This window comes from Osmerus eperlanus, chromosome 20 (genome assembly GCF_963692335.1).
Source record: "Osmerus eperlanus chromosome 20, fOsmEpe2.1, whole genome shotgun sequence".
Classification (NCBI taxonomy): domain Eukaryota; kingdom Metazoa; phylum Chordata; class Actinopteri; order Osmeriformes; family Osmeridae; genus Osmerus; species Osmerus eperlanus.
The window spans coordinates 8,186,141-8,213,527 of NC_085037.1; the positions used below are offsets into that span (position 1 = coordinate 8,186,141).

Sequence of the window (27,387 nt, forward strand, 5' to 3'; positions counted from 1 at the left end):
CTAGTAGCCTAGGTTAGACAATATCAGAATTGTCTCGAACATTGAAATTGAAATGCAGTTGAACAACTGAACAGTTCATTAGATTTCAGTAAATGTAGGCTACATGATGACAGTATAAGCTTTTATCTTAATGGACGAAGGACCCATATGGTCAGAGTAACTGTCAATCATTGCTCGAGCTCTCCCTCATCTGACCTGTATTCTCTCTCTCTCTCTCTCTCTCTCTCTCTCTCTCTCTCTCTCTCTCTCTCTCTCTCTCTCTCTCTCTCTCTCTCTTTCTCTCTCTCTCTCGCTCTCGCTCTCGCTCTCGCTCTCTCTCGCTCTCTCTCGCTCTCTCTCGCTCTCTCTCGCTCTCTCTCGCTCTCTCTCGCTCTCTCTCTCTTTCTGCGTACAGTAGGCTAGGACGGCAATGCAGCTCAGTGCTGTGTGACGCCTGACATGGCCGAATCATAGGGAGCTGTAACGGACCACCTGACTTGTAAATTTAAAGCAATTCATTGTGTGGACCGGGAACTATCAATTCCAGATTCAGCTGTAAAGTTCGAGAAGTTTACGTAGCAGTTCTACAATAGTGTACATTTGTATCTGAAAAAGTGCGTGGACTGTGAGGAATAACAGCACGCAACACGTATCCCGTGGGATTCCACTCTAGAGTTAGTGAGACAAGAGGACTTGGACCGAGGGTGCAACTGAGAAGGGGTCGGAGTCGCATATAGAAGAGCAACAGAAGAGACGATTTGATATTTGCCCCGTATCGTCACATCTTTGTCAAAGGAATAATGCGGAACATTTGGATAATTCTCACCCTCGGCATAACAGCCTTTCTCTCCGGGGAAAGGGTAAGTTTGGAAAGCGAGCTCTCTCGAATTACTTGCAGGATAGCTGGGGAGTAAAGCAAAGCAACTTGGAACCCGAGACTACTCGCTTGCGTTTATTACATTGCTACAACTCGGAATATGACACATTAAAGCTCCTATTGGAAATATTGTATTTTGTCTAAATATTTGTCCTTATGCAACTAGGTTTATCTATTGTGATATTTTAAGTTGAAGTTACTTTTAGTAGTCTAAATCTTTGTATTCAGACCAATTGTCACAGACGAGACAATACGTTGCCCGTAAAGTCACTATATTTGTTGGCCAAATAAATTACACAGTGCTTAGGCTATAGGCTACTTGAGTACTGGTAGGCTACACATCGTCGCCGTGTCTGTTTAAACTATAACGGCTTATTTCCTATATTCCTCTATTTACTTTTTGTTGTGGGTGTTTTGTATACGAATACGTGGCATAGCATATTCCCAGTTTCAATTGCATTTTCGTTTTTTTTGCAATGTTAGCCGAGACTAGCATATTCAAACAAATCACAGCTTGCTTTACTTTTTTCTATAAGGACAGACAGCAGTGTGTGCGTGTGTATGCTTATTTCATGCTGAAAAACACGAAGCATAAACAACAACAGCCTCTGAAACATTACACAGGTTATAGCCCACAGTCCAAACAGTTGTAAAAATCAACTGTCACGTCAGACGTATCATAACAGTGTTGTTGATGATTGGATGCTCATTTGAGTCTGACTAATTGTGGACGTATCCTACCAGAAATGAGCTCGCGCTGGCATGGACTTTCATGTGAGGGCTGTACGGAGTGTGGTTTCCTGGCGACAGAGTGAGCAGACAGTGCTGTGGTCTCGAGGGGCTGCAGCAGTTGGCCCTAGTCCCCTGTGAGCCCACGTCCAATTAGCCGAATCAGATACCAGTGTTTTAATGAGTCATTGTTTTGCATGAGGTCATCCCCTGTGTCCACACGTTTACTAGACAGTCTTCTGAGGCCTTTATGTATTGTGCCTGAGCTTGACTCGTCCTCAGGGATGGACTTGAAAGAAGCAAAGGAGCTATGGAAACAAAAATAGAGTTTATTTTAGGTAGAACACACGGTAGGGTGGTAGTGATTGGCCAACCTGTCCATATCTTTCGTATCTACAAACCTTCTTGACAATACGTTCATGTTCTAGCCTATACTGTACAAATGAGCTGAACTACCAACCCAGATGCAGATTATCCCCTATTGATCTCTGCCTTCCCTGTATCTGTGTTCCCCGGAGCGTTTGGAGTCTCGTCCGTCTCTATGAAACCTGACACATGACATTGATTCCCAATGTTGGCACACGCGTTGACACATAATTCCAATGGCTGGTGTGTGATAAGCGCCATGCAGGACAGATCCATGTGTCAATGACCCTGGACATGGAGGCCTATAGGGCTGGATTGTTCTTTTTGATAAAACCTGTCACGCAGAAATCACTGCTCCCGGACAGTAAGCTGGTGGGAAAAATGTATTTCCTAGTCTTGCTCCTGACCCTCATGATTGGTCTGTGTAATACTTTTAGAGCAGGATGATTGAGCATATTATTCCTTTAGTGTTTTTGCCCCAAGCATGCAAATAGACCTATAAAGACTCCTTTACAGGAATATTTTCTAACAGTTACTCAATGTTAGTTGATTGGTTGGTCGGGGTATTTTCAGGAACTGCGGACCGCCTGGTGGTTTGAGGGCCCATAGTGTTTTGGTGTTCACCGGTCGCCAGATGTTGTAGTCTTTAATTAGTGTTGTGTTTTGGTGGGAAGTGTGGGTGTTCACCTCCCTTCATAGGGCTGAGTGATGTCGTGGCTGGTCCTGTCTCACTTTCTGAAGCCAGCCTCAAAGGAGTAACTCCCCAAATGGCCTTGGCCGTGGAATGAGACTGGTTAGGAAAAGTGGGCCTTTTCAAGGGCAATGATTGGGTAAGGCCTCCGAACTGACTGGAATGTCTGTGTTGTCTCGGGTCTGAGAGATTCCACATGCCACAGCACAAAAGAAAGAACTGAACTGACATTTGGAGATTTTGGACGCAGAATCAGTCTAGTTTAGTTTGATGTCAGTTGTCCTTTACTCACAGGTGAGTCAAAGTGAAATAAATCAAGCTTGGCCAAATGGAGGTTTCCGTGGTTACACTCCCCTTCTCAACATCTTTTTTTTCTTTTCCTCTCATTTCTCTGAGCTGATTACTGGCGTTTAACTGCTTCCAGTGAGGTGATCCTCAGAAATGTACTTATGGGTGGTAAACAACATGAAAGGACTACACTAGATGGCAGTCAGACAGACAGGCAAACAGACAGGCAGACAGTCCAGTAGACAAGCTGTCGAACAGACAGCCAAACAGGCAAGCAGTCTGACAAACAGACAAATAAGCAGACAGGCAGGCAAACAACAGGCAGGCAGTCAGACAGTGTCAGACAGGAAGACAGGCAGACAGGCAAATGAGAAGACAGGCAAGCGAACAAGCAGGCAGTCAGGCAGAGGCATACAGGCAGATGACCGCTCTCTCACCCCACACTCCTGCTAGTGCCGCACCTGAGGCTATATTTGACTGCGGTATTAAACAAGACAATAACTACACTGGAGCAAGCAGACACACACACACATCAGCGTTGCAGATAACACTGTTTCATTTCCCTTTTGTGTGGATATAGTACTGTATCGTATTACTCAACTGATCCCACATCATTACTCCAAAGCAATGACCTGTACTGATCAACTCTCATCCAAACCAAAGGGATCAGGATAAGCTTGGTATAGTTTCAAACCAGTTTCCCCAGCTCTTCATAAGTAAATTCCTTCCTTCCCTTCCTGTGGTTACAAAGAAGTATCATTTTGAATGCATACAACCTGATGAATATGTAAATACGGTATGTGTCTGCAGCAGAATGTTTCATCTTAACAGTGAAGGCCTGTTTCTGGTAAACACAGTCTGAGAAGGAAAGGTCTTTGTTGTGGTGTGTCCATAAAATCAGCAGAAAATAGGGAAATAGGTTTTCTGGAGGTGCAAGATCCACCTTCTCTGCCCTCAGGGAATTTTATTCACTGGGCTCCTATCTGACGGCCATTATGTAATAGTTAATGGACTCTGCAGGCCGTTGCGCTGGGGCTTGTAAAATCCCAGTGCACTCTTGTTTTGTCATCCGCCTCTCTCTCTCTCCTGCACATGCACGCTCATATGCACACGCATGCTGTCACCAATGCACGCATGCATGAACTCCCTCATGCACATACACAAACAGAAGCACACACATGGCAGAAAACCAATCACACACATACACACACACACACCACCCTGGCTCCCACTGAGACACTGCCTGTCATGACCAGAGTGTTTTGGGTTACTCTGAGAACAGCAGCATTCTTCTTCCTGTCCTTTAGACAGCCGGGAGGAACAAGGCAGCGGAGGAGCGCTCCCTCGCTCCGCTCTGCCGACACTCAAGACGCCGGCGTCTGTGGCGGCGTCTCCGACATCTGTGGGACGTATGCACGCTTGTTTGAAAGGAGCTCCCCCTGCTCCTCCTCCCTCCTCCCTCCTCTCCTCTCCCTCCCTCCTCCCTCTCCCCCTCCTCCTCCTCCCTCCTCCCTCCTCTCCTCTCCCTCCCTCCTCCCTCTCCCCCTCCTCCTCCTCCCTCCTCCCTCCTCTCCTCTCCCTCCCTCCTCCCTCTCCCCCTCCTCCTCCTCCCTCCTCCTCCTCCCTCCTCCCTCCTCTCCTCTCCCTCCCTCCTCCCTCTCCCCCTCCTCCTCCTCCCTCCTCCCTCCTCTCCTCTCCCTCCCTCCTCCCTCTCCCCCTCCTCCTCCTCCCTCCTCCCTCCTCTCCCTCCCTCCTCCCTCTCCCCCTCCTCCTCCTCCCTCCTCCCTCCTCTCCTCTCCCTCCCTCCTCCCTCTCCCCCTCCTCCTCCTCCCTCCTCCCTCCTCTCCTCTCCCTCCCTCCTCCCTCTCCCCCTCCTCCTCCTCCCTCCTCTCCTCTCCCTCCCTCCTCCCTCTCCCCCTCCTCCTCCTCCCTCCTCCCTCTCCCCCTCCTCCTCCTCCCTCCTCCCTCTCCCCCTCCTCCTCCTCCCTCCTCCCTCCTCTCCTCTCCCTCCTCCCTCCCTCCTCCCTCTCTCCCCTCCTCCTCCTCCCTCCTCCCTCCTCTCCTCTCCCTCCTCCCTCCCTCTCCCCCTCCTCCTCCTCCCTCCTCCCTCCTCTCCTCTCCCTCCCTCCTCCCTCTCCCCCTCCTCCTCCTCCCTCCTCCCTCCTCTCCTCTTCCACCTCTCCAGGGGGTTGGAAAGGGACTCTTTCATTGGGATGAGGATGTGCGTATTTGTGAAACTAGCATACAACCCTGTTTGTGTGTGTGTGTGTTTGTCTGTGTGTGTGTGTGTGCAAAAGACCCCTCCCACAAGCGTTGTAGACAAGGGGAAAACTTGTACGTGCAGTACAGTGCCTGTGCTGTATGTTTGAGCCCTTCCATGCCTTGAGACAGTGAGAACCCACAGAGGGGCCAAACACTGACCCCTGACAGCACTACTACGGCAAGAAAAACACTAACACAGCAGCTTTAGGCATCTCCTTTTCCCTGTCTCTCACTCTCGTTCTCTTTCTTTCTCTCTCTCTCTCTCTCCTCTCTCTCTCTCTCTCTCTCTCTCTCTCTCTCTCTCTCTCTCTCTCTCTCTCTCGCTGTCTCTCGTTCGTTTTCTCTTCTTTTTATCTCTCAGTCTCTCCCCCTTTTTTGTCTTTTTATCTCACTCTCTGTCCCACCCCCCCTCGTTTCTCACCCCTTAATTAGCCCTGCAAATGGAAAGTTCCCTGGGAGAGCTGTGGAGGAGGGCTGTGGCTCCGTGGTCGCGTGACAGAGATAAAAGGGGGGAAAACCCTGCGTTAACAGACGTCTGCTCCTTCCCGTCGTCCTCCTTCACTCTCCCTCTCTGTGCCTGCAGCCCGGCAGACCTCCCAGGGGGGAGGAGAGGGGGCCGGGTCTCCCCTGTCTGGCCAGGGCTTTGTAGGTGTGAGAAGCGTCTAAGTGTGTGTGAGTGAGTGAGTGAGTGAGTGAGTGAGTGAGTGTGTGCGTGTGTGTGAGGAGCATCTGTGTGTGGGTGTAAGGACCCCAGAGTGGTTGTATGTAAGGAGCGTCCCTGTGTATGTGTGAAAAGGTGTGTGTGAGAGAGAGAGAAAGAGATGGCGGACCCATGTGTCGAGCAGGGCAGCACAGGATTGGTCTAGTCAGGGGTGAAATGAGACTTAAGTATTGGCTCTGGTACTGCATCACTCATCTGCCCATTCTATTCCCAACCTCAATCTCACGCCTTGGCCTGCCAAGTCCAATAAATCTAGCCGTATCGCATTGTGTCGAATGCAATTCGTGCCTCTGGTTTATCTAATGTTATAAAATATTCATGATCCAAACATTCATTGCATGCCTCATATGTTTTCTGACAGATACTTGGACCTCATCGTCAACACAAGTAATGCAGAAAAGAGCCGCTTCCACAATCCGTATGGAATTGCATCAACTCACTTCATTACTATTATGACAAATATTTGCTGTTGCTCTTTGTCCAAGCCAAGATATCTGCTCAGTATCTGTTCTAAAGGGTCTCATTAGATAGTGGTTACATCTCAGCGGCATATTTAGTGGTCAGCATTGCAAATAAGCTGTTTTAGAGTCACAGCGGAATTGTCTTAGAGTCTTGGTAGTTGGCTGTGGCTGTGCTGAGGAGGGGGGGGGAGGAGGGGAGGGGGCTGTACATCTGGACAATATTATCCCAAAATGGTGGATAGAAAGGAGGTGTGACGTCATCCAACTTTTTTTTCCCTTTTTCCGTCTCGCTCCCAAGATTGCTGTGGAAAACGCCACGGCGCATTTAACACATGTGCGCTCACTCGTATTTACGAGCACGTTTTATCGCTTTTAAAAAGCACCTAATTGAAATCTGCCCTGTGCTCTGCCGAGCAGAAAAATGTCTGGTCTTTCCATTATTTTTTCGGACTTAATTCAACGCCACCGTGAATCAACTTCAAGGTGCAAATTATGCTGTCTAAGGAGGGTGTATTTCTTAACCACAAATTATATCTTTATAATCTCTTCATTTAGTGTTGTTTTCATGTGAAATCTCTTGAATTCCACTGGGGCTTTTTTGTTGCAAACTCTTTTTATGAAACAGGGGAATTCACTAAGCACTCAAAAAAACACTAGGTCTAGTGTGTAAACTTTTTATCCGTTTTGTAAAAAGGCTCTGAATTGAGCTCATGAATATTCAGAAGCAAACTGCGGTTGTCATAGCAACGGCTTCCGAAAACAGGAAGTGGCTATGTCTTCGTCTCTATCTCGGTATGAGGTGATGTGTGGGGTGCGAAATGGCTTCCATTCTTAATAATTGCCTTTCTGAGGCCGTTATTTGTGGTAGTCATGGTTTCTGATTCGTGGGCTCTCACCTCCTACGTTCAAGAAGTAAAATGCTTCCGACTCAAATGGTGTTCAAATGGAGACTTAGCCCGACATCTTTTGGACAACATGCCCTTTTCTCAGAAGGCATAATTGACATTTTCAATAATTTTAGAAGTTTTCCATTTCAGACTTAGCAGAGCCATGACGCCAGGTCTTTAAGTCCATCTCCAGATGTTCAGTGGTGACTGAGGTTCTCCCGTGCCTTAGACCAGGGCCACAAGGTCAGACCAGACCAGACAGTGACTCAGAGAATCAACAGCAAAGATATGAAGAGAAGCAGTCCACTCGACTCTTCACACGAGAGAAAAAGAGAGAAAGAGAGAGAGAGAGACAGAGAGTGAGAGAGACAGACTTAAAATACAGTTGATTGCAAATCATCATAGGTCCCTTCCCTCTCCTCCGCCTGTTAGGCCTCTTCCTCTTCTTTGACGTGCTCAGAAGCATTAATACGCCGGCCTGCCTGTCTCTCTACTACGCTCTGTGAGTTAATCTTTACTAATGCACTGTGTTAACACCCATCTGTGTCCCAAACACCAACTGTATACCCCCCCCCCCCACACCCCCCGATTGACCCAACGGCCTCCATTAGAGACAGAAGTGGGGGTTATTGTGAGAGAGGGAGAGAGCAATAGAGACAGAGATGGGTGAAAGGAGGTAGGGCACCATTACTCAACAGGCAAGGCTTCAGAGAGAGCTGTATCAGATGGAGCCATTTTGAATTTTTTAAATACAGATGCCGCCGACACGCTCATTTCCCCCGTTGTCCTTTTGAGGCCGCCGCCGTCGCGGTCATGGGTGGAGCAATCGCTAAAGGAAAAAGTCTCTGGACAAAACAAAAGTACGATGCGTGCGTGCATGCCTGCCGTGTTGCGTTTGGCTGAACTCTACATGCTGTGACCTTACAGACACCCCCACTTTCCTCCACTGTGTGTTTCTCCTCAGTCTCTGAGGCCATACACCCCCCTGCCTGTCAGAATCACTGGCCCAAGGTCACTGGCTCTCTTAATCCTGGCAATTTCACACTTAAACCGGTTAGCCTCACGTGACAGAGGGAGGGAAACTTGATTACTTTGATGAGTATAATTTGTTTAATCAAGTGATTCAGTATATCTGGATGGAATGGTGTTGGCAGGTTTGCTGTCTCTCAGACTCTGCAGAGAGTGGGAGAGGAGTGCCTGCCTATCTCTCTCTGTTTGGCTGCCTTTCTTTCTACCCTTCTGTCTGTTGGACTCTATGTCTGTCGGTCTGTCTGTCTGTCTGTCTGTCTGTCTGTCTGTATGTCTATATCATAGAGTTCCTCCTGCAGCCTCACCTGCTGTGTGTGGTGAGGTGGAGAGTCAAAGGTAAACGTCATATGTTTGCAAATGGAGAAATGTTCACACACTTTGCATAGTGAACCAGTTATAACATGAAAGGGTAAACTTCCCGATGAGATCACTTGAAATGCCACAGCAGCTTTATTGCATCTTCAGAAGACACCACTGAAGACGAGTCTGAAGGGCTCTGTCGATTCCTTACGGCCTTTGCTGTGGCTGAGTCAGGCTGCGTGTGACATTTCCATCACAGACGACCTCTGGACGAGATTTGCGAGAAGGTCTTGTAAGCGACAAGGCCCTACAAAAGCGTTGACAACATGTGTCCATGTGTGGGGGAACAGTAGAGGGTCCTCTTTGCTGCGGGGAGTCCCACCACAGCATCTGGTCCCTGTTGCAGCGGTAGAGAACGAGAGAAAGAAAGGAAAATAGAGAACGCCAGAGAGGAAAAGAGCTTTGGCAGATGAACATGAAATATGGTTTTAGCTGCAGTCAGATTTCTGTCAGGAAGCTCTATCCTGGCCCTACTGTCCTGACAGGACAGGACAAAACTGACCGTTTTGGAGCTTTGGCTATGGGAACATAGTGTGTGTGTGTGTGTGTGTGTGTGTGTGTGTGTGGGGGGGGGGGGGGGGTGATAATAAGTCATGTTCCTCTGAGGGGAAAAGAAGCTTCCCCTGCCTTGGTGTCATTAAAGATTGAGCATGCAGCCCAGCCCTGGTACAAGAGCCTATTTCTGCTGTCACACTTCAATTATTTACACAGAATGGAATATGAATGAGAGTTTTGCCTCATCCTTCTCCCGATATGAGCTGGGGGCTACAGTGCTCCCTTTAGCAGACACACAAAAGCTCCACAGAAATGGCGCATGGAGCCTTTTGTTTAAGCCCCTCACCACTCATTCCTAATAGAGCCAGGCCTCGTGCACGCTAGTCTTTGCTATTTGATGGCTTCATTGCAGATAACATAGCATTTAGAGAGCCATGCTAGACTAAGAAACGTTTTGACTGTCAAAGCAGGCTCTGTACTATGGAATGATAAATGGACCCAACTTGAGTTTGTAAATAGTTCAGCTCTGTTTTGTGAGTTAACTGTGGTTTCGTTGTTTTCAGAGAGATAAGAAAAGAAGGCTCTCTCTTTTTTTCTCTTCATTATTTCCCTCTCTCTCTTCAGCAGCTTCCGTGCATATGGAGTACATAGGGGGAAAAAAAAACATATATTTTTTTCTTTTGTTGTGGACTGCTTGTGTGAACAAAGTGGAGGAGTGGATGGAGCTGCAGTGGTTCTCTGTCAAGCATCCCAGACACGCACACATGCATTTCTCTCTCCACCTTTGGAGGTGTTTGTATGTGTGAGTGTGCGTGTGTGTGTGTGTGTGTGTGTGTGTTTGTGTGTGTGAGCGCTCTGTATGTGCCTCAGGTCTAAATGGTTCTCCCAAGCAAGACAAAGTTGCAGTGAATGCCCCCTGGAGTGACTTCCTAAACTGCTAATCCAGTCAACCAGCAGTGAGACTGTGTGAAATGCCACGGTGTAGCTGCGTCCCTGCGTACACTAAGGACGGACAGGGACAGGCCTCATGACTGGTAGGTGCCATACGACATGTTTAAGTGTGCGTTTTGTAATAGTTGCCCACACTTTACTCTGTCGCATCTCTCCAAGCCCCTGTTGGCTTGAATAGGACAATGTCACCTGCTACTAGTGACCCTGCCTGTAGCCTATCCCATCAGGCCTGTCAGCAGATGCACACACACACACACACACACCCCTATGTAGCGATGACCTAGTCCCTTGCCTGGATCAGTCAAAGCTCAAAGGGCTGTGTGCTTAGTGTGCATCTGGAGATTCTGTCTTTGTGTGTCTCTCCGTTGCTCATGAAGGGAGGGGCATTGTGCAGGCAGGCTAACGTCTGCTCAAAATAGATCACAATAGATCATAGGAGGTCACAATACAGCACAGTCGATCTAAGTGCTAACAGTTGCTCGATCACAGTAGCTGTCACAGGTTGACTAGCGACCCGGTGCTCCACTTCTTCTGTGTGTGTGTGTGTAGGTGTGTAGGCGTGTGTACGTGCGTGTGTGTGTGTCGGCTGGCAGTCCTGATCAGGATTAGCCCTGGATAATAGGATCAGAGATCACCACCTGGCGCTCTCTCACCCCAAAACGCTCCCTCCCTCCTTCCCTAAACCTCCCTCCCTCCTTCCCTCATACTACCAATGTGCTCTGTGCCCATCTTCTCCTTGCCATGTTCCACGTCAACGATATGGCATGAGCGTCGCTCCCCTCCCTCCCTCCCTCTCTCTCTCTCCATCCTCTCATCGCTTTTCCTTGCCTTTTCCCAGAGCTAGCTTCAAGTCCACCCAATTCTGTCGCCCCCCCCCCCCCCCCCCCCACACACACACACACCCTCCCCCAGGACAGTGGCGTGCGTCCTGACTCTGCTGAATCTGAATCCTCTTAAGGAGAACTGACCCTAACCCTGGATGGGAATTCAGTTCCAGCGCCGGGCGGATTGAAGCAGATCTTTTGCCGCGGTAGTCCCAGATCTTCCAAATCCCCCCTCACCCCCAACACACCCTTTCACTGCAGTGAACCGTGTAGTAAATTGGAAAATGGAAGCGGAAGTAAACTGATTATAAATTGAAGGCTAAAAAGAAATAGCACAAACCAAACTGCAGATGTGAGACACCAAGTAATGAGGTGGACAACAACCCCCTGTCCTGCTCCACTCCTCTAATACTTCCTGTTCTGAGGGGACGTCCCGACCCCCAACCCTCTCCTACTCCTCAGAGTCCGGTCGGGCTCAGGATCTGGGCCGTGTGGGGTTAATGAGCTGGCTGTGACCAGCTAAGGAGTTTCCAGTTAACGTGGGGTTAAAAGCTCAGGGCCTCGAGAACGACCAAAGCCCACACAGACCCACCTCTCCACCACCCCCGACAGGGCTTCCAATCTGGGGTAAATTAAACTTTGAACCAGCAGCTAATTACGACCATTTCGCTTCACCTCTCAGCCACTTACCCTCCTCCCTCCGGCCCGTCCGCCTGCCTGCCCTCCAATCGCCTGGCTGCCTCACTGTTCCATTAGCGCCAGTAACCAGCATCAGCAATACTTGCTTGGAGTTGCACTCATTAAAGCCATAGCTTTTTTCTAGATGGGAAGCAGAGTCTTTGAAGTGTGTGTATGTGTTTGTGTGTGTGTGTGAGAGAGAGCGAAAAAGCGAAAGAGACAGCCAACTCTGGTGGCCTTGCTAATCACACACAGTACGCTGGCGTTGTACGCACCAGGAACAAAGTCCCATTCAGCACTTGAGCTCAGTGTCGGCTGTAGTACCAGGAAGGACACGTGGCCAGGTCTGGGAGGTGTGGGTGAGGCAGGCCTGTGATGTGTTTGGGGGAGGGAACGTGGCCAGGTCTGGGAGATGTGGGTGGGGCAGGCCTGTGATGTGTTTGGGGGAGGGAACAGCGGAGTGGCGTGGGGGTGGGGCCGGGTCTGTGATGTGTACTGAACAGGAAAAAGACTGAATAGCCAGCGGGACACTGACTAAAGATGCATTCCTACAGAGTGAGGAGGGTTGCAGTGCAGAACACTATAACCCCCTAACAGATGCCAAATGCTGCTCTGATGATGAAGATGGTGGTGGATGTGATGATGATGATGATGATGGTAGTTGTGATGATGACTTCTCATGGATGTTATGTAAAGAGATACCCCTAACCATAACCCCCCCCCCCCCCCCCTCATCAACCACATACACACACACTCCTAGGCAGCAGCACTTGCGTTTGCAGTGGAATGGGGAACCTGACAGCCACTTCATGGTCTGAAAGGACACATTCATCTCCAAGATCAATACACACACACTTACACACACACACACACATACACATACTCACACATAGTGGAACTAATAGGCAGGTAGGGGGGGGGGGTGCAGGACATGCGAGCGAAAACATGTGTCCTTGTGTGTGGCAGTACGTATTTTTTACATTGTGAGAGCATGTGTGTGTGTGTGTGCGTTGGGGGGGGGGGGGTTGGTTATATGCTGGCCTCTGTCCATGTGTGTGTACCCTGGCTAACCAGTTGAGTGCAAAGGCCTGCCTGTAGCCCAGGTAGGCTGAGCAGGACTTTACATAACAGGCTTTGTATACGTTAAATATGTATATGGGGGATGAAAATGTAGCGATGCAGTAATGATAAGATATCTCTATGTAAGAGGGATATCCTTCCATCTCTCCTGCCTGCTTGCTGCCTGCTTGCTGCCTGCCGGCTCATATTAGGATACAAGAGAAAGGGAGGCCTGTTTCTCTCTCTTGGCAGGTCCTCTCCAGGCCTCCTCTGTTCATCAGGAAGGAATGTGTTCCATGGACCGGCTGAGCAGCAACACAAGTGAACGGTACACGACAGGCTCCTATCTGGACCCCACGCCAGCCAACCCAGAAGCAGCCTTGCTGCCATCTGGGGCCCGCGTTCAGGAAGAACCTGACCCGGCCCCCTGGCCCCGGCCCCCGGCCCCCTGGCCCCCGGCCCCCTGGCCCCCTGCCCCAGAGAGCTGCGTACAGAGCCAGGGAGATGAGGGCTTTGAAGGGAACCCAGAAGCTGCTTCCTGTAATAAGCTAGCCTCCTTCTCACACTAATGTGCAGCCAGGGATGGAGGGAGTACAACGGATGAGTGAATGTGGCTGATGGGCTTCAGGTGAAGAGAGAGGAGAAAAAACCTGTCTTCCAATATTTACTAACTGGATCTTAACAAAGGCTTCCATCTTCTATTTATGCCAACATCTCATTGCCTGCGTGTTCTACATTGAAGTGCACAAAGTTGGCCATGGAGTTGCTGTTGACAGAACTCGCTTTTAATGTAGACTTAAAGGAATGCGAAGAAAGGGTTTTTGAAAATGGTGATTGAAAAGTCTCTTTGTGAAAGCAAATGAGGCTTACGTTGGTGTGCTTGTGGAGGGTATGTTCAGTGGAAGCCTTGAGGCTCTGCACATGTGGACCAGAGGAAGAAAAACGACCTTCTGGAAAGTTTCAACCAGCGGACCAACTCTTTGAACATGGTGGAACCATGGATGTTTTTGAACACTTTACTTTCCCTTTGTTCACCTTAGAGGTCAACCAAAGAGTAAACATTTTCCATGCACTTTCCCTCTTGCTTACAAACCCTGACCAAACAAGTGCTTCCCTTCCATCTCCAGTGATGCCCATTGGAAGCAACTGACATTCGTTTTGGCAAACCCGCCATTTTTACCTCTGTTGTTGAAGTGCAACAACAATGCCTCAGTGTGTTACATGCAAGTTAAGTATCTGTAAGTCTGCCTGCCATAGGTATATCTGTAAGTCTGCCTGCCCTAGGTCTATCTGTAAGTCTGCCTGCCCTAGGTCTATCTGTAAGTCTGTCTGCCCTAGGTCTATCTGTAAGTCTGTCTGCCCTAGGTCTATCTGTAAGTCTGTCTGCCCTAGGTCTATCTGTAAGTCTGTCTGCCCTAGGTCTATCTGTAAGTCTGTCTGCCCTAGGTCTATCTGTAAGTCTGTCTGCCCTAGGTCTATCTGTAAGTCTGTCTGCCCTAGGTCTATCTGTAAGTCTGTCTGCCCTAGGTCTATCTTTAAGTCTGTCTGCCCTAGGTCTATCTGTAAGTCTGTCTGTCCTAGCTCCCGGGTGGAGGGGAATCCAGATCGTTCACTGAGCTGAACTACTTTTAGGATTTATTGCCAGGGGGTCTCGAGGATTGGGCTACAGAATATGAGAACTGCTTCATGGAAAGCACTTAAAGTCTCTCTGTGTGCCGCCTCTCGTTCCGCTCGGTCTCTCTCTCTCTCTCTCTCTCTCTCTCTCTCTCTCTCTCTCTCTCTCTCTCTCTCTCTCTCTCTCTCTCTCTCTCTCTCTCTCTCTCTCTCCCCAGCCTCTTGTTTCTGACTGCAGGGCCTAGAGGCCTGTTGGTGCTAGTGTGCTTCATCTCCTCGGTCTCCAGCTCTGCTCTGCTGAAACCACTGCAAGGTGAAGCCTATTTCCCAGCCTCTCCAGTTTCACAGCTCACAAAGAACCAAGCGCTTTCCCTCGCGTATCAAAGCTGTCGAACAGGAACCAGGAATGTTCTGGTTCCCTACCCAAAAGTAGACTTCAGCCCGCGCTGGGTCGGGCTGGGCCTGGCTGGGCCTGGCTGGGCCTGGCTGGGCCTGGCTGAGACAGGAATAGGGAGCCGGGTCTTGGGGATACATCAAACGCCGGGTGCAGAAAAAGCCCCAGCATGGTCTGAGAAGGTGGATACCACAGGGTTGAGGCTGCCTGTCTGAATACAATCATGTTTTATCAGCCTGTCCACTAGCAGAGACAACACAAGACTAGCATCACAAGACTTGCAACACAAGACTAGCACCACAAGACTAGCATCACAAGACTAGCATCACAAGACTAGCACCACAAGACTAGCACCACAAGACTAGCACCACAAGACTAGCACCACTAGACTAGCAATACAAGACTAGCACCACAAGACTAGCAATACAAGACTAGCAACACATCACTCTGAGGAATGAGCAGCATTGCTCACTAGAGTCTTCATGGATGTTTTTCACCAGCGAGGTCTGACAGTACGCTTACATTAGGCTCATCGGGATCTTGCAGTGTGCCTCAGCAAGAAGGTCTTTAATTAGGCTGCTTGTGAAATATTTTGTGGTCTGGGATGATGTCAGTTAGCCCTAATGTGTGGTGGGAGCAGGTGGGAGCACTCACCTTTTAGAGTTCACACACACAAACACACACACAGGCTGACCACACTGGAGAGTCATCAGTGGTACATTACAGTCATGCGCTTAACTGTAGGCTTTTGTCCTCTAACCAGCCAGCTGGTCAGACTGTCAGCATGTGTCTGTTATCCTTGGAAACCGTGAAATTGGCTTTCTTCTTTTCAGGAAACAATACAAGGAGAGACAGGAAGTCATAACGGCCCGGCGTTGTGTCCTGCTCCACGCCTGGAGGGAGACAGGGGGGATAGCTGGCGCCGGTTCAGAACCACGTCTGTTTTCGTTGGGCCGGCTGCGATCAGCTTCTTCATGAGTCCAGACCCATGTTCTATTCAGACAGGCCGGCTTAGATTCATTGTCAGCGAGGAGCAAATTAGTCAAGCCCTTCGCCTCCACCGTCTCTCTCGATGTCTTTCTGGGAAAAAGCTCTGGAGGCAGTGGAAACTGGACATAGTGTTCCTGTGGCCCCGCATACCTGCGTCCAGTGCTGTGTGTTTGTTCACGTGTGGATGAGCTCTTTGAGTCTTTTGGACATAGATACGTTGTGTATCTACGTTGTGGGGCTAATCCCCCCAATAATAATCAATAAGACCGCTGTCTCTGTTGCGTGTTGTGAAAGCAGTGGACTTATTTACACAGTGCGGTGGTGTGTTTGTGATTGTGGTAAATAGAGAAAGAGAGGGAGAAAGAAATAAAGGAACAGAAATGAGAGAGGGAGAGAGAATTGGAAAGAGGAATGAAGAGGAAGAGAGAATGGGCCATCTCTGCTGTGCTGAATCCCACCTCATTCCTAGAAGGTTTGCTCAGCCTTTATTGGCACATAAACATCAGTTAATGTCCCTTTAAACCCTCTGTTCTGCGCAGGTAGGCCGATGTATCCAGGGCTGGAGAGGTAGCTAAGCATCCGACACACACAATCCCACACACTCACACATTTATAGCTGTGGTCTGTCTATGATACAGGAAATACATACAAAAGTGACTTCCTATACGGCTGCAGCTCTGAGCACAGCTGGGGTGGGGGGGGGGGGGGGGGGCGCTTGAGCCCTCTGGAATGTAGCACACACCCCCTCATATGTCAGACAGCTGTTTGTTTTGGAAACTGAAACGATTTTAATCTGAGCAAAACGCACCCAGTCTCTCTCTCTCTCTCTCTCTCTCTCTCTCTCTCAGGCTTGCCTTCTGGTGATCTTACTTAACCAGCCTTTCATTGGATGCTGAGAAACCCGAGAAAGAAGCTACTCTGTCCTCTCTCGTTTACATCCCTCGTCCATAAATCCCATCTGGTGCATCCCACTGTGAAAATGAAATTCTGACTGCAACATCAATTGGTTTTAGAGAGTGTAGTATAGAGACTTACTAAACCTGCAAAATAGTGTTGGTAAAAGGTTTGTGTTTGACTCTTTTTTAATGTAGTATTTATTTATTTATTGTGTCTGAGCTGCTCTCTAAGTGTGTGATGCTGTTGCAAGGGGAAGAGATTCAGTTTCCTGGATTAGGCTTTTCGTAGTAAATGTCAGCCCACACATCATACACACACAAACCCACACACATATACAAAGCTGTCCCCTCCAGTCTTGGACATGCCCCAGGCATCGTCTGACTGGTTTTGTGGAGGGGGGGGAGGGGTTGATTTGTGTCAACTTCCTGCAGGAACACCACTCCCCTGCAGTGTCGGAAGGACAATCAATTAGTTTCTTATTATGATCCCCGGGAGGGCAATAAAGTTGGGCGGTTTTGAAGACCATTGAGACAACCCTCCTCTCCCCCCTGCCCCCTCTCCACACCACAGCCATTAGTTTAGCTTGTGAGATTAGTGTTTGAACTCCCCCGCCTACCTCCTCTTCTCTTATTGCTTTTCTTCTCTTAACTTAACTTATCCTATCCTCTCTCCCTCTCCTTCCCTCACGTCTCCTCTCCCCTCCTTTCTCTCTCCTTCCCTCACGTCTCCTCTCCCCTCCTTTCTCTCTCCTTCCCTCACGTCTCCTCTCCCCTCCTTTCCCTCTCCTTCCCTCACGTCTCCTCTCCCCTCTTTTCTCTCTCCTTCCCTCACGTCTCCCCTCCTTTCTCTCTCCTTCCCTCACGTCTCCTTTCCCCTCCTTTCATTCTCCTTCCCTCACGTCTCCTCTCCCCTCCTTTCTCTCTCCTTCCCTTACGTCTCCTCTCCCCTCCTTTCTCTCTCCTTCCCTCACGTCTCCTCTCCCCTCCTTTCTCTCTCCTTCCCTCACGTCTCCCCTCCTTTCTCTCTCCTTACCTCACATCTCCACTCCTCTCGTTTCCTCATTCCGTCATACCTAATTACATTTAACAAACAAACCTTACCACCAACTCTGAATTATGGAACCCTGTTTGCCTATGTTGTTTGGTTAGCAATAGCAAGTGAGTAGAATAGAGGCCAATGAGTCAGCAGCCATCCACCGTGTAGACTCACCAAGAAACACCAAGTACCACAAAGGATCAATCCCAGCTAAAGGGTAATATCTCCACTATTGACACTGCGCCGTGAATTCAGCTCTCAGAAGCCAATTACTCCCACTCCTACACACCCACCTCCACTCTCTCTGTAACACACACACAAGCACAAACAGACACCCAGGCTGACCAGCGGGAGAAGACTCGAGCCATCCATCCGTTTAGACGCGATAAAGCCACAAACAGCCAGGAAGGGAAGAGAGAGAGAGAGGGTTAGAGGGAGAGATAGAAAGGTGTTGGGTATGTAGAGGGAAAACATTGAAAAGAGAGAGAGAGGAAGGGAGTAGTGGGCTGTATTAAAATCCAATCAAATCCAATCAAATGTATTTGTATAGCCCTTTTTACACGCAAGCATGTCACAGAGGGCTTCACATATGCCCATAGAACTGCCCCTCAACTGCCCCTGACTTTACTGATAAAGCTGCACTTTGTAATTGGAGATGAACACAGAGAGACACACTGGGCCTCCATACCCTACACCAGCTTCAGGAGCTGCCATCTGGTGCTTCTAAAGCTGCTGTTAGCCTCCGATGCTAAACGCTAATACCCCGGCCTAGCAAAGAAGCTTCTGTGAGTAAAGAGTCAGGTGGCTGAGCGGTGAGGGAATCGGGCTAGTAATCCGAAGGTTGCCAGTTCGATTCCCGGTCGTGCCAACTGACGTTGTGTCCTTGGGAAAGGCACTTCACCCTGCTTGCCTCGGGGGAATGTCCCTGTATTTACTGTAAGTCGCTCTGGATAAGAGCGTCTGCTAAATGACTAAATGTAAATGTAAAGAGGAGTGCTACTGCAAGACAGTAAGCCTCGACTAAATAGGAAAGATACAAGGTTCGAGTGCCCTGAGGGGTTCTGGGGCCTTCAGTCTTTCCGCCTTCACCCAGCAGGTTGAGCTTTGGTCGCTTTAGGGAACATAGCTGGAGCCTGAGCAGAGCAACAGACGATGAAGAATGTCTGAGGTCCTGTCTGAGCCCTCACTTGTTCTGCCCTGCTTTCCCAGTGACGTAAGCCTTATATCTGTGTGTGTGTGTGTGTGTGTGAACGTGTGTGTATGTGAGCAAGTGTGTGTGCCTGCATGCTTTGGAGGAACACCATTTTCCCTCCTGTCTCGGGTCTCAGTTAATATTTACGATGTTGGAAGTGAATGCAGTGTGTCAACATTGACCGAACAGGGGCAAGATGGTGCAGCCAAACTAGCATGCCCAACCCATCCAACCCCCCCCCCACCCCTCACCCCATCCTACTGCTGCACAAAAGCCCCAGCTCACTGCACACAAGCCAGGAAGAGATGGGGGGAAGAGAGGAGAGAGGGATGTAGTGAGGGTGGGTATGGAGAAAGAGAGAGATCTTCCTCCTTTTAGTCTGTCAGGCACCAGGAGGGCTCGGCCTGGGTGGTTTGACAGGCTTTTAGTGAAGCACCCTGCAGGCTAAGGATTGTCAGCTGCTGTGAAGAACATTTTTTCTCTCTTTCTCTCTCTCTCTCTCTCTCTCTCTCTCTCTCTCTCTCTCTCTCTCTCTCTCTCTCTCTCTCTCTCTCTCTCTCTCTCTCTCTCCCTCTCTCACTTACTGTCTACTCCCCAGTCCCCAATCTCTTTCAGCCCTCTACCTTTTACGCTCCTTCTCTTCCCTTCTGTCTGTGTCTAGGAGGTAGGGCTAGGACTTAGATGTAGGAACCAGATCTAGGAGACATGGCTTGGTTGGAGATTGACCCCCGGAGCCAGTAATTAACACTTAGAGAGGAAATCTATGTTTACATGCACACTCAACTCTGAGTGTGTATGAAGTGGATCTCTAGCAATAGTTGTATGGACAAATGCATACTAGGTTGTATTTAACCTACTAGAAGATTCCTCTCTTGAGAGCAAAACAATAGCTTTGATTGTGAAGTGGGACAGGAAGGCGGAGAGAGACAGAGAGGGAAGGAGAGAGTGTTTTTTATGGTATTCCCCTCTACAATCACCACATCTCAAACAGTCACAGCAGTAATTGCCATGGGCTCTCTCTCACCGACTCTCTCCCTGTGAATGGACATGAATGGAGAGAATGGAGGAGGAGGGGGCAGAAGTCTTTAAGATGGTCTGTGTTAGTGTGTGTTGGCTCTGTTTATCTGGTGTAGCTAGTCGCGATAAGAATTCAAAGGAGAGTTGAATTCCTCCTGGAAGTCTGAAAGGTCAGTACTGGTGATAAACCAGCCGAGTGTGTGTGTGTGTGTGTGTGTGTGTGTGTGTGTAAAGGGGGGTGGAGAGTTATCAAGGTCAGACTGAAGCTTTCCTGTCCAGACTGATTCAAGGCTTTGCCTTGTTTCACATCCACCCACCCTAAAGCACACTCATGACTGCTACACTGTTTCAGGTTAGTGGGTAAGGCCTCAATATGAATGCCATTGTTTTGGGGCTTGATTTGTGGGTCTTTGTTTCTTTCCGTTCTCTGGCCAGAGAGAAGCGCGTTTGCGGGTGTGTGTGTGGTAGGTAGGGGGAGGGAAAGGTTAAGATTTAGTTAAGTTTTGTTTGAACAAATTCTGCCTTTGATCACCCCCCTCCCCCCTTTCCCCTGCATGAATGGCTGATTTCTTTGGAAGTCAGGCAGGTATTGTTCTGTATGATCACAGATCACCTCTCACTAAATGCACACACACATCTTTTGTTATGGAGTTAGTCAAACTACACTTTGGCTGACAGGCACACACACACACGCTAGCTGATTTAGCTAAATGCATATGGTATGTGTAACATGGCACAATATCAACATTGACATGCAGACGCCCGTCCGCAAACGCGCCCGTACACAGTCACGTATGTGTCCAGAAACAAACACACATACACACTGAGGTAGACACGTTGAGTTTTTGTCACCCAGTTTTCTGCATAGTGACATCCTTTTGTAGCCTCTGACAGTCATTGTTCCCTCGGTCTTTCTGCTGAAGCAGGAAGTGTAAAATCTAATCCCACTTCATTTACTTCCTGGTTTATCAGCCCAGCAGCAGAACGGCAGGCTTGAAACGCTGACAGCTAGAATGAGAGCATGGATTCACACACACACACACACACACACACACAGGATATATACAGGCTGACTATTTCTGTCTCCCACACACACACATATTCACACACAAACACACACACACACACACACGCACACACGCACACACACACACATGCACACACACACACAGGAATGATACATTGTTGGCCCTTTGTAGGCCTTTTCTAAAGCAGCATCAGTATGGAGAAGACATCCCTCGTGAGCCTAGATTGAGCTTGAAAGGAGGTTACCATGGGGGCTTTCCTAACTATTCCACACACATACACACACACATGCGCACTCTCTCACACATCCTTTAGTGGTAATGTGTTTACATGTTCAATGTTGCCACCAAGGACCAATCACGGAATTAGCATATTTGGTATGAAGGCCAAGTGGACTGAGTGTTTGTGGGATTCTAACAGGCACACACCATAATAAGGTGTTTGGGAAGTTCGTTGGGAGTCACACCAGCAGAGCTGTCAGTGTCTTTTCAGTCAGACACTGGGCTAAGACCAAACTCAAACACAGACTTCCTCGGCGCGTTACCGTGGGGATCATGGTTGGGAGGGGTGATGGTGGGATCTGGACATCTCTCCTCTCCCAACACTTCCTTTATGTGTAAAGACAGGGGGCTTCTGTTTAGACAAGTGATGTCAAACGTGTGAGACGAAGGGGGTGTGTGTTGACAAGATGGGCAGCCCCCCATGGGCGCTGAGCTAAACACAGGTGCACTCTGATGATGTGTACACGGGCCACTGTGGGACAGTGTGTTTGTCATCACTCACCTTCAAAAGGTTCACTTAGCCGGCCCCGAGCCTTTCCTGTGCATCGCCGATACCAAGCGTACGTATTGTGTTGTTTTTGTGTGTCCGTGTCGCAAATACTAAGTGTGTGTTTTCTGGCTTGTGCGTTGTAGATAGCGGAGGCGGCCAAGCCCTCCTCGCCCCAGGTGGATGATCTGTACCTGGATGAAACAGGCTCTGGAGGATATTACCCTGAGGATGACGACGACTTCAACTCAGGCTCCGGCTCAGGTACAAGGGAGGGAGGGAGGTAGAGAGAGAGAGTGAGAGAGCGAGAAGTAGATAAAAGAAAGATAAAAGCATCGGCCAAATGAATACACTCTTATTACCTATTCCATTATGAACGAGTGAACATGTAGGAGTAAAGATAAAAAGGTATGAGAGAGGGACAGGAAAAGAGGCGAGGAAGAGAGAGAGCCCGTCCTACCCCTCCCTCCCTTCACTCTGCAGGCGTGGGGGAGGAGGAGGTGGAGAAAGCGGTGACCGTCAGCACGTTGTACATCATGCCCAAAGCTGTGCCCACCAAGGACTCCACCAAAGACTTCACCCCCCGGGTGGAGACAGCTCCAGTCAGGGATCTGTCCACAGAGACGCCCCAGAAGCCCGCCAGGACAGAGGTGAGGCCACGCTGGGACATCCGCTCCACTGCTCCCTGTTTTCTGTAATCCTCTCATTTTGAATTGCTGCCTAGATTAAGAGAAACAAAGAAAGAAATCCCCAAGCGATTGCATTTCCACAGACTTCTGTCCTAATCTTTCCTCTCTATTCACTTGTATTGTTTATCCCAAAACACCCACTCTTTTTCACAATAGAATAGCCTATGCAAAATAGACTGATATCTGCACTTATCTGTAAGTCGCTAAACCTCTGTTTACCAGGAAAGGATAAAGTCAAATTATGACAATTTAGCAACTACACTTTATCCCACATGCAGTAAAAACCTCCCAACTATCCAGAAAACAGACAGGCAGACAGACAGACAGACAGACAGACAGAAGACAGGCAAAGAGACAAACAGATGAGCAACGAGTCAGGCAGACAGGCAGTAATACAGCTGACATGGTATGTTAAATCCCTAACCCTAACACAAGGAGGGCTGGGAGGGTCATGTGACTTGTGATGTTGCTGCTCGAGTAGACATGATGCCAAATTACATGGCCTCCCTCACGTGTAATCTCATATTTTGGGAGAATGTCAGCTCTCAATCCCCTGTGGTGTGAAGGATGTAGACTGGATCAGTTGTGCCTCTCTCTTTCCCTCTCTTTGTCTTTCTATCTCTGTCTGTCTTTCTCTCTTTTTCTCTTTCTCCCACTGTCTCTTCAGCTGTGCCGGTCATTTGGACCAGTTCCCTTTTGCCTGCTGATACAAGTCCCCTTTTCTAAGCACACGGGCACATCAAACAGTCTTAAGTGGGAAGCACGTCACGCTGACAAAGAGCCTGTATCTTCACTAACCTCCTCCTCCACCCAGCCCCCAGCGGTGGTGACAGAGGACGTGCGTGGCAGGAACCAGATGACCAGCACTCCAGGGGGAGACCTCGATGAGATCCCCCTGGAGCCCATCGAGGTGCACTCGGAAAACCTGTTCCAGAGGACAGAGGTGCTGGCAGGTATGTACCGGGTACAGAGACATGCAGCCCCACCATCAAGGAAACACACAGACACACGCATAAACGCACTCACGCACACTAATACGGGCCCAAACCCATACACACCCAAACAACCAACTCAGTGTATAAATAGATACCTGCCCATCTGCTAAATAAATATAACAGACTTTGATTACCATACAAAAATACCAGAAGATCAAGACCAGAGTCCCATAATTCCCTTGATAACGTTCAATAAAGTCTGATTTAACTAAATCAAATTCAGAAATAACTGATTATTCATCTGAGAAGCCTTTTAAACTGAACCGGCCTGCATCCCCCAGGCACTGCTGTCTCAAAATAACTTGTTTAATCAACTCCACTTCCAGCTCGCTGTGGGACCTTCTACAGTTCACATCACAGTAGGCTACCAGTGAGTCCAGCCCCTTCTCCAGTTAGGCTAGACTGCAGCCCAGCCCTTTCATGCAGCCCCCCTACCTTGTGTCAAAGGCTAAAATGTAGCTACGCCGCATGGGGCCCTTCTCCCTGTACGCCTCAGGAGGATGTGACACGGACAGAGGGGTGGTTAGCAGTGTTGCTTGTTTCTCAGTTCTAAATGGAAAGGGCCTCAGCACTTTTGATCCTTTATCTTCTGCATATACTTTCTAATGCACTATTCGTATGTCGCTTTGGATAAATGTGGCTGCTAAATGAATATAGTGTCAAAAATGTCTTGCAGGACAGAGTGAAGTTCCGCCAACAAGATGATATCACTTTGTGTGTGCATAGACAGCAGAGATTCCCAGAATGCTTCAATAGGGAGGTTTTGTAAGATGATCAGTAGTCAGGCTTTCCTCTGCTAGCTTCACTGTCTCAGTCACATGTTTTCAGTTAATGTCAGGCTCGGTCTGCTAGTTCTGCTGCCCAATCCGCGCTGAATAGACTGGGGATTACTGTAATGGAAGCCACAGGAAGACCCGGGTCAGTGCTGTGTAGACACTGGCTACCCTCCTTCTCCTGGACCGCCTCTTCTCCTTCTCTCTCTCCCCGATGGCCCCTACAAACCATAATAGTCGCTAATCTAATTTAAATTTATACTCTCCACACCGCAACCCAGCAGCGCTCCCCGCCACGGATTGGTTGGCCCAGCGCCAGCTGCTATCCAGGGGGCCACGGGGGCCAATGAACATGTGGAAACCAGAGCGGAGCGCAGGGCCGAGAGATCGTTTCACCATGAGAGACCCCTAAACAGATTAAGACCTATAAAGACCCTCATAGCAGCATAGCTGGGATTTGCACCACAGAGAGCAGGTTAGGGGCTGGCAGGCCCTGGGGATGGGATCTGGAATGTTCTCTTTAGACAGGGAGGTGTACATGTCCTTCTGACCCCCAACACCTCTCTCTCTCTCTCTCTCTCTCTCTTTCTCTCCCTTCTCATTCCTTCCTCAGCCGTCATTGCGGGCGGGGTCATTGGCTTTCTCTTCGCCATCTTCCTCATCCTCCTTCTGGTCTACCGCATGAGGAAGAAGGACGAGGGAAGCTACGACCTGGGCGAGAGGAAGCCCTCTGGAGCAGCCTATCAAAAGGCCCCCACCAAGGAGTTTTATGCATAAAACCCCACCCCCTCAGCACAAGATTGACGAATCACAGGGACAGTTTACAGCAGTCCATGACAACGACAAACCTGTTCGAATACATACAAAAATGAGTTGAAAAAAAAAACGAAAAACAAAACAGTTGATTGAGACAAAATAACATAAAGAAAAGCTTTCGCATAGATTATTGTAATTAAGACCTTTTTTTCTTCTTTTTGAAATGAAAACCAAGCATTGCTTATTTTATGGCAAATCTCAGTGTATTTAAACATTTTGTGTGCTATTTGAAAAGGCTGAAAAAAAGAACACAAAACCAGGATCTGTAACGGTGTGGGAAAAAAGTGTATTTCATCTGTCTTCTCGTCAAAGGAGCTGATTTTAGTTACTGACTACTTTTTAACTGTAGCAGTATGTATTTGTAAAGAATTTTTTTTAAGTGAAAATAATTGAATATAATTATTCTGTATCAATCTTTCAATTTTCATTTGTCCTAGCATGTCTGATGTTGATCTATGAAATGTGTTTTCATTAATTTATCTTTTTTCTCAGATGTTAAAAATGCCTTTGTAGTTTCCATGAAGCTCTTCATAGACTTCATCATACGCTGGTAACGGTCAATGTAAATGTTCTCCCTTCAAGTTACAATGTTTATTTTCACTCTCACACCAATTTAGTTCAACGTGAACACATATTTTTTTCTCTGTGTATTATTTCTTTTACACGTAGCTCCTGTTGAAAAACAGCAGAACCTTTTTTTTCTGAATATTACGTTGATACCCAGAAATTGGTCTTGAAAAGCTATTATGATCAGGGCTCAAGAAAAGTTTGAAGTCATACAGCATGTATGCCTTTTGGAGGTTGTTTTTTATTTTATTTTTGTTTAATTTAATTGCATTCAACTTCATATTGCACATTCAACATACTGCTACATACTTTCTCTGGTCTTAAGTACACACACATACACACACATACACACACAGCTCCTAGTGTAGAGTGTAGTGGGTAATAAATGTGTCTCTGAGCATTGGCCCTTGGCCACACCCTTGTTAACTTTTCTCACCCCCTTCTTTGTCTGGGTCTTTCCATCAATAAGCAGACTGGCACAGCTCCAGTTGATCTACTAGTCCCCTCCCGTATGTTTCACTCTGCTCCCCCCCTCCTTCCTTCTTTCTTGCACTCAGAATATACTGAGCTGCAAACACAACAACCCAAAGAATCACAGTATTCTCTTCGTCATCACATTTTCCTTTGGCCACATTCTCTCTCCTCATCACATCTTTCTTCTATTTCTTTCACTTCCTGTTTTTTTGTTTTGCTTTTTTATTTCTACTAGAGACCTGATCATTGAGTCCAATTGCTTATTAGTATATGAAAAGATATTATATGTCTATATATATATATATAGATATATATATAAATGTATATTCACAAATGTTTGAAACCTTCAAAGTGCCTACCATTGGAAGAAGTACTTGCTCTATGTGAGCCTGATGAAATGACTGGCATTCTGTGAGCACAGATGACTGTAACATGGTTACCTTTTTTTTGTCTTACAAAAGCAGACAGTATTGTACCTATATGTTGAAACAACACTACTGAATAAACATTGTGGCCTAATATAAATTTGGTGTGTCATTATTGATCTGCATGTCTTTCCATGGATTTAGCTGGAGACTAAGGTCTACCGTTTTTTTTGTACTATTTTAGAGATATCTGGAGTATAGCCATTCACAAACCATTTGTTTTGGCACACACGCACAGCCGGGATGGATTTCAGATTATCAGAAAGATTATGATTTATCTTTCTGGGTTAAAGAGAAAGTTTATCAGTTGAGTGCCTAATCTGACTGGGTGCCTATCTGTATGGATTGAGGTTCCAAGCGCGAAATTCAAAATGTGCAGCCTGGTCTGCATCAGGAACAGAATGTGGGATGGGTAGAGAAATCATGGAGCATTATGGGATGGAGAGATAAGGAACATGATCGTGATCAAGGTCAGACGGAGGAATTGGGTTTTTCATGCTTAGACCTTCTACCACCTATGGAGACTCACACACAAGCAGAATGAAAGCTTCCCTTTGAGTATTGTTGCTGTGTGTGTGCGTCCATGGATGTGAGTGTATGTGTGTGTGCTTGCTTCCATATATTTGAGTAGGTGCTTGTGTATGTATAATTTTCTCCTTCAGCTCAGGTGGTTGTGATAAAGCTATAAAAGCTTTCAAAGTGGTTGTTCTTCTGCAAGAGAAATGGCTCTGTCTATAGAACAAGGTCACTGTGGGCCAGAATGTGATATTTTCCCAGCAGCAATCCATACCAGTCACAGAGGTCTTTCAGTCGGGGAGGGAAAAGAAAGCCAATGAGAACAGCCCTTCCCCACAAGGCTACAAGGCTGCAAACCAGGCTAAGGGGATGTATCTCTTCCGTACATGACCCACAGTTACCCCGGTGTGTTTGTGTGCCTATGTGTCACCGTGCGACCAGGAATTATAAGCCCCAGAATGGCTGCCGTGTTTATGTTTTGATGTGAGGTTGGGGGTCAGTCAATGTGTTGCACATTTATCACCCTCTCAATGGCTGCATGA

At 48.1% G+C, this 27,387-nt stretch overlaps 1 protein-coding gene across 1 annotated transcript; it reads left to right on the forward strand.

The window, feature by feature from the left end:
- Positions 1-403: 403 nt before the first annotated feature.
- On the forward strand, positions 404-25,003 carry sdc2 (syndecan 2). The gene is made up of 5 exons (XM_062486930.1): positions 404-839; positions 21,737-21,854; positions 22,074-22,240; positions 23,094-23,232; positions 24,661-25,003. Exons 1-5 carry the CDS (start codon positions 780-782, stop codon positions 24,822-24,824), a joined length of 648 nt encoding a protein of 215 aa, XP_062342914.1. The 5' UTR covers positions 404-779; the 3' UTR covers positions 24,825-25,003.
- The last annotated feature ends 2,384 nt before the right edge of the window (positions 25,004-27,387 follow it).

Bases quoted from the DNA above. Each gene is read 5' to 3' on its own strand.
- sdc2 (XM_062486930.1), top strand. From the start codon at position 780: ATGCGGAACATTTGGATAATTCTCACCCTCGGCATAACAGCCTTTCTC. The intron at 22,241-23,093 runs GTGAGGCCACGC...TCCTCCACCCAG, and splicing joins AGAAGCCCGCCAGGACAGAG to CCCCCAGCGGTGGTGACAGA. The intron at 23,233-24,660 runs GTATGTACCGGG...TTCCTTCCTCAG, and splicing joins GAGGACAGAGGTGCTGGCAG to CCGTCATTGCGGGCGGGGTC.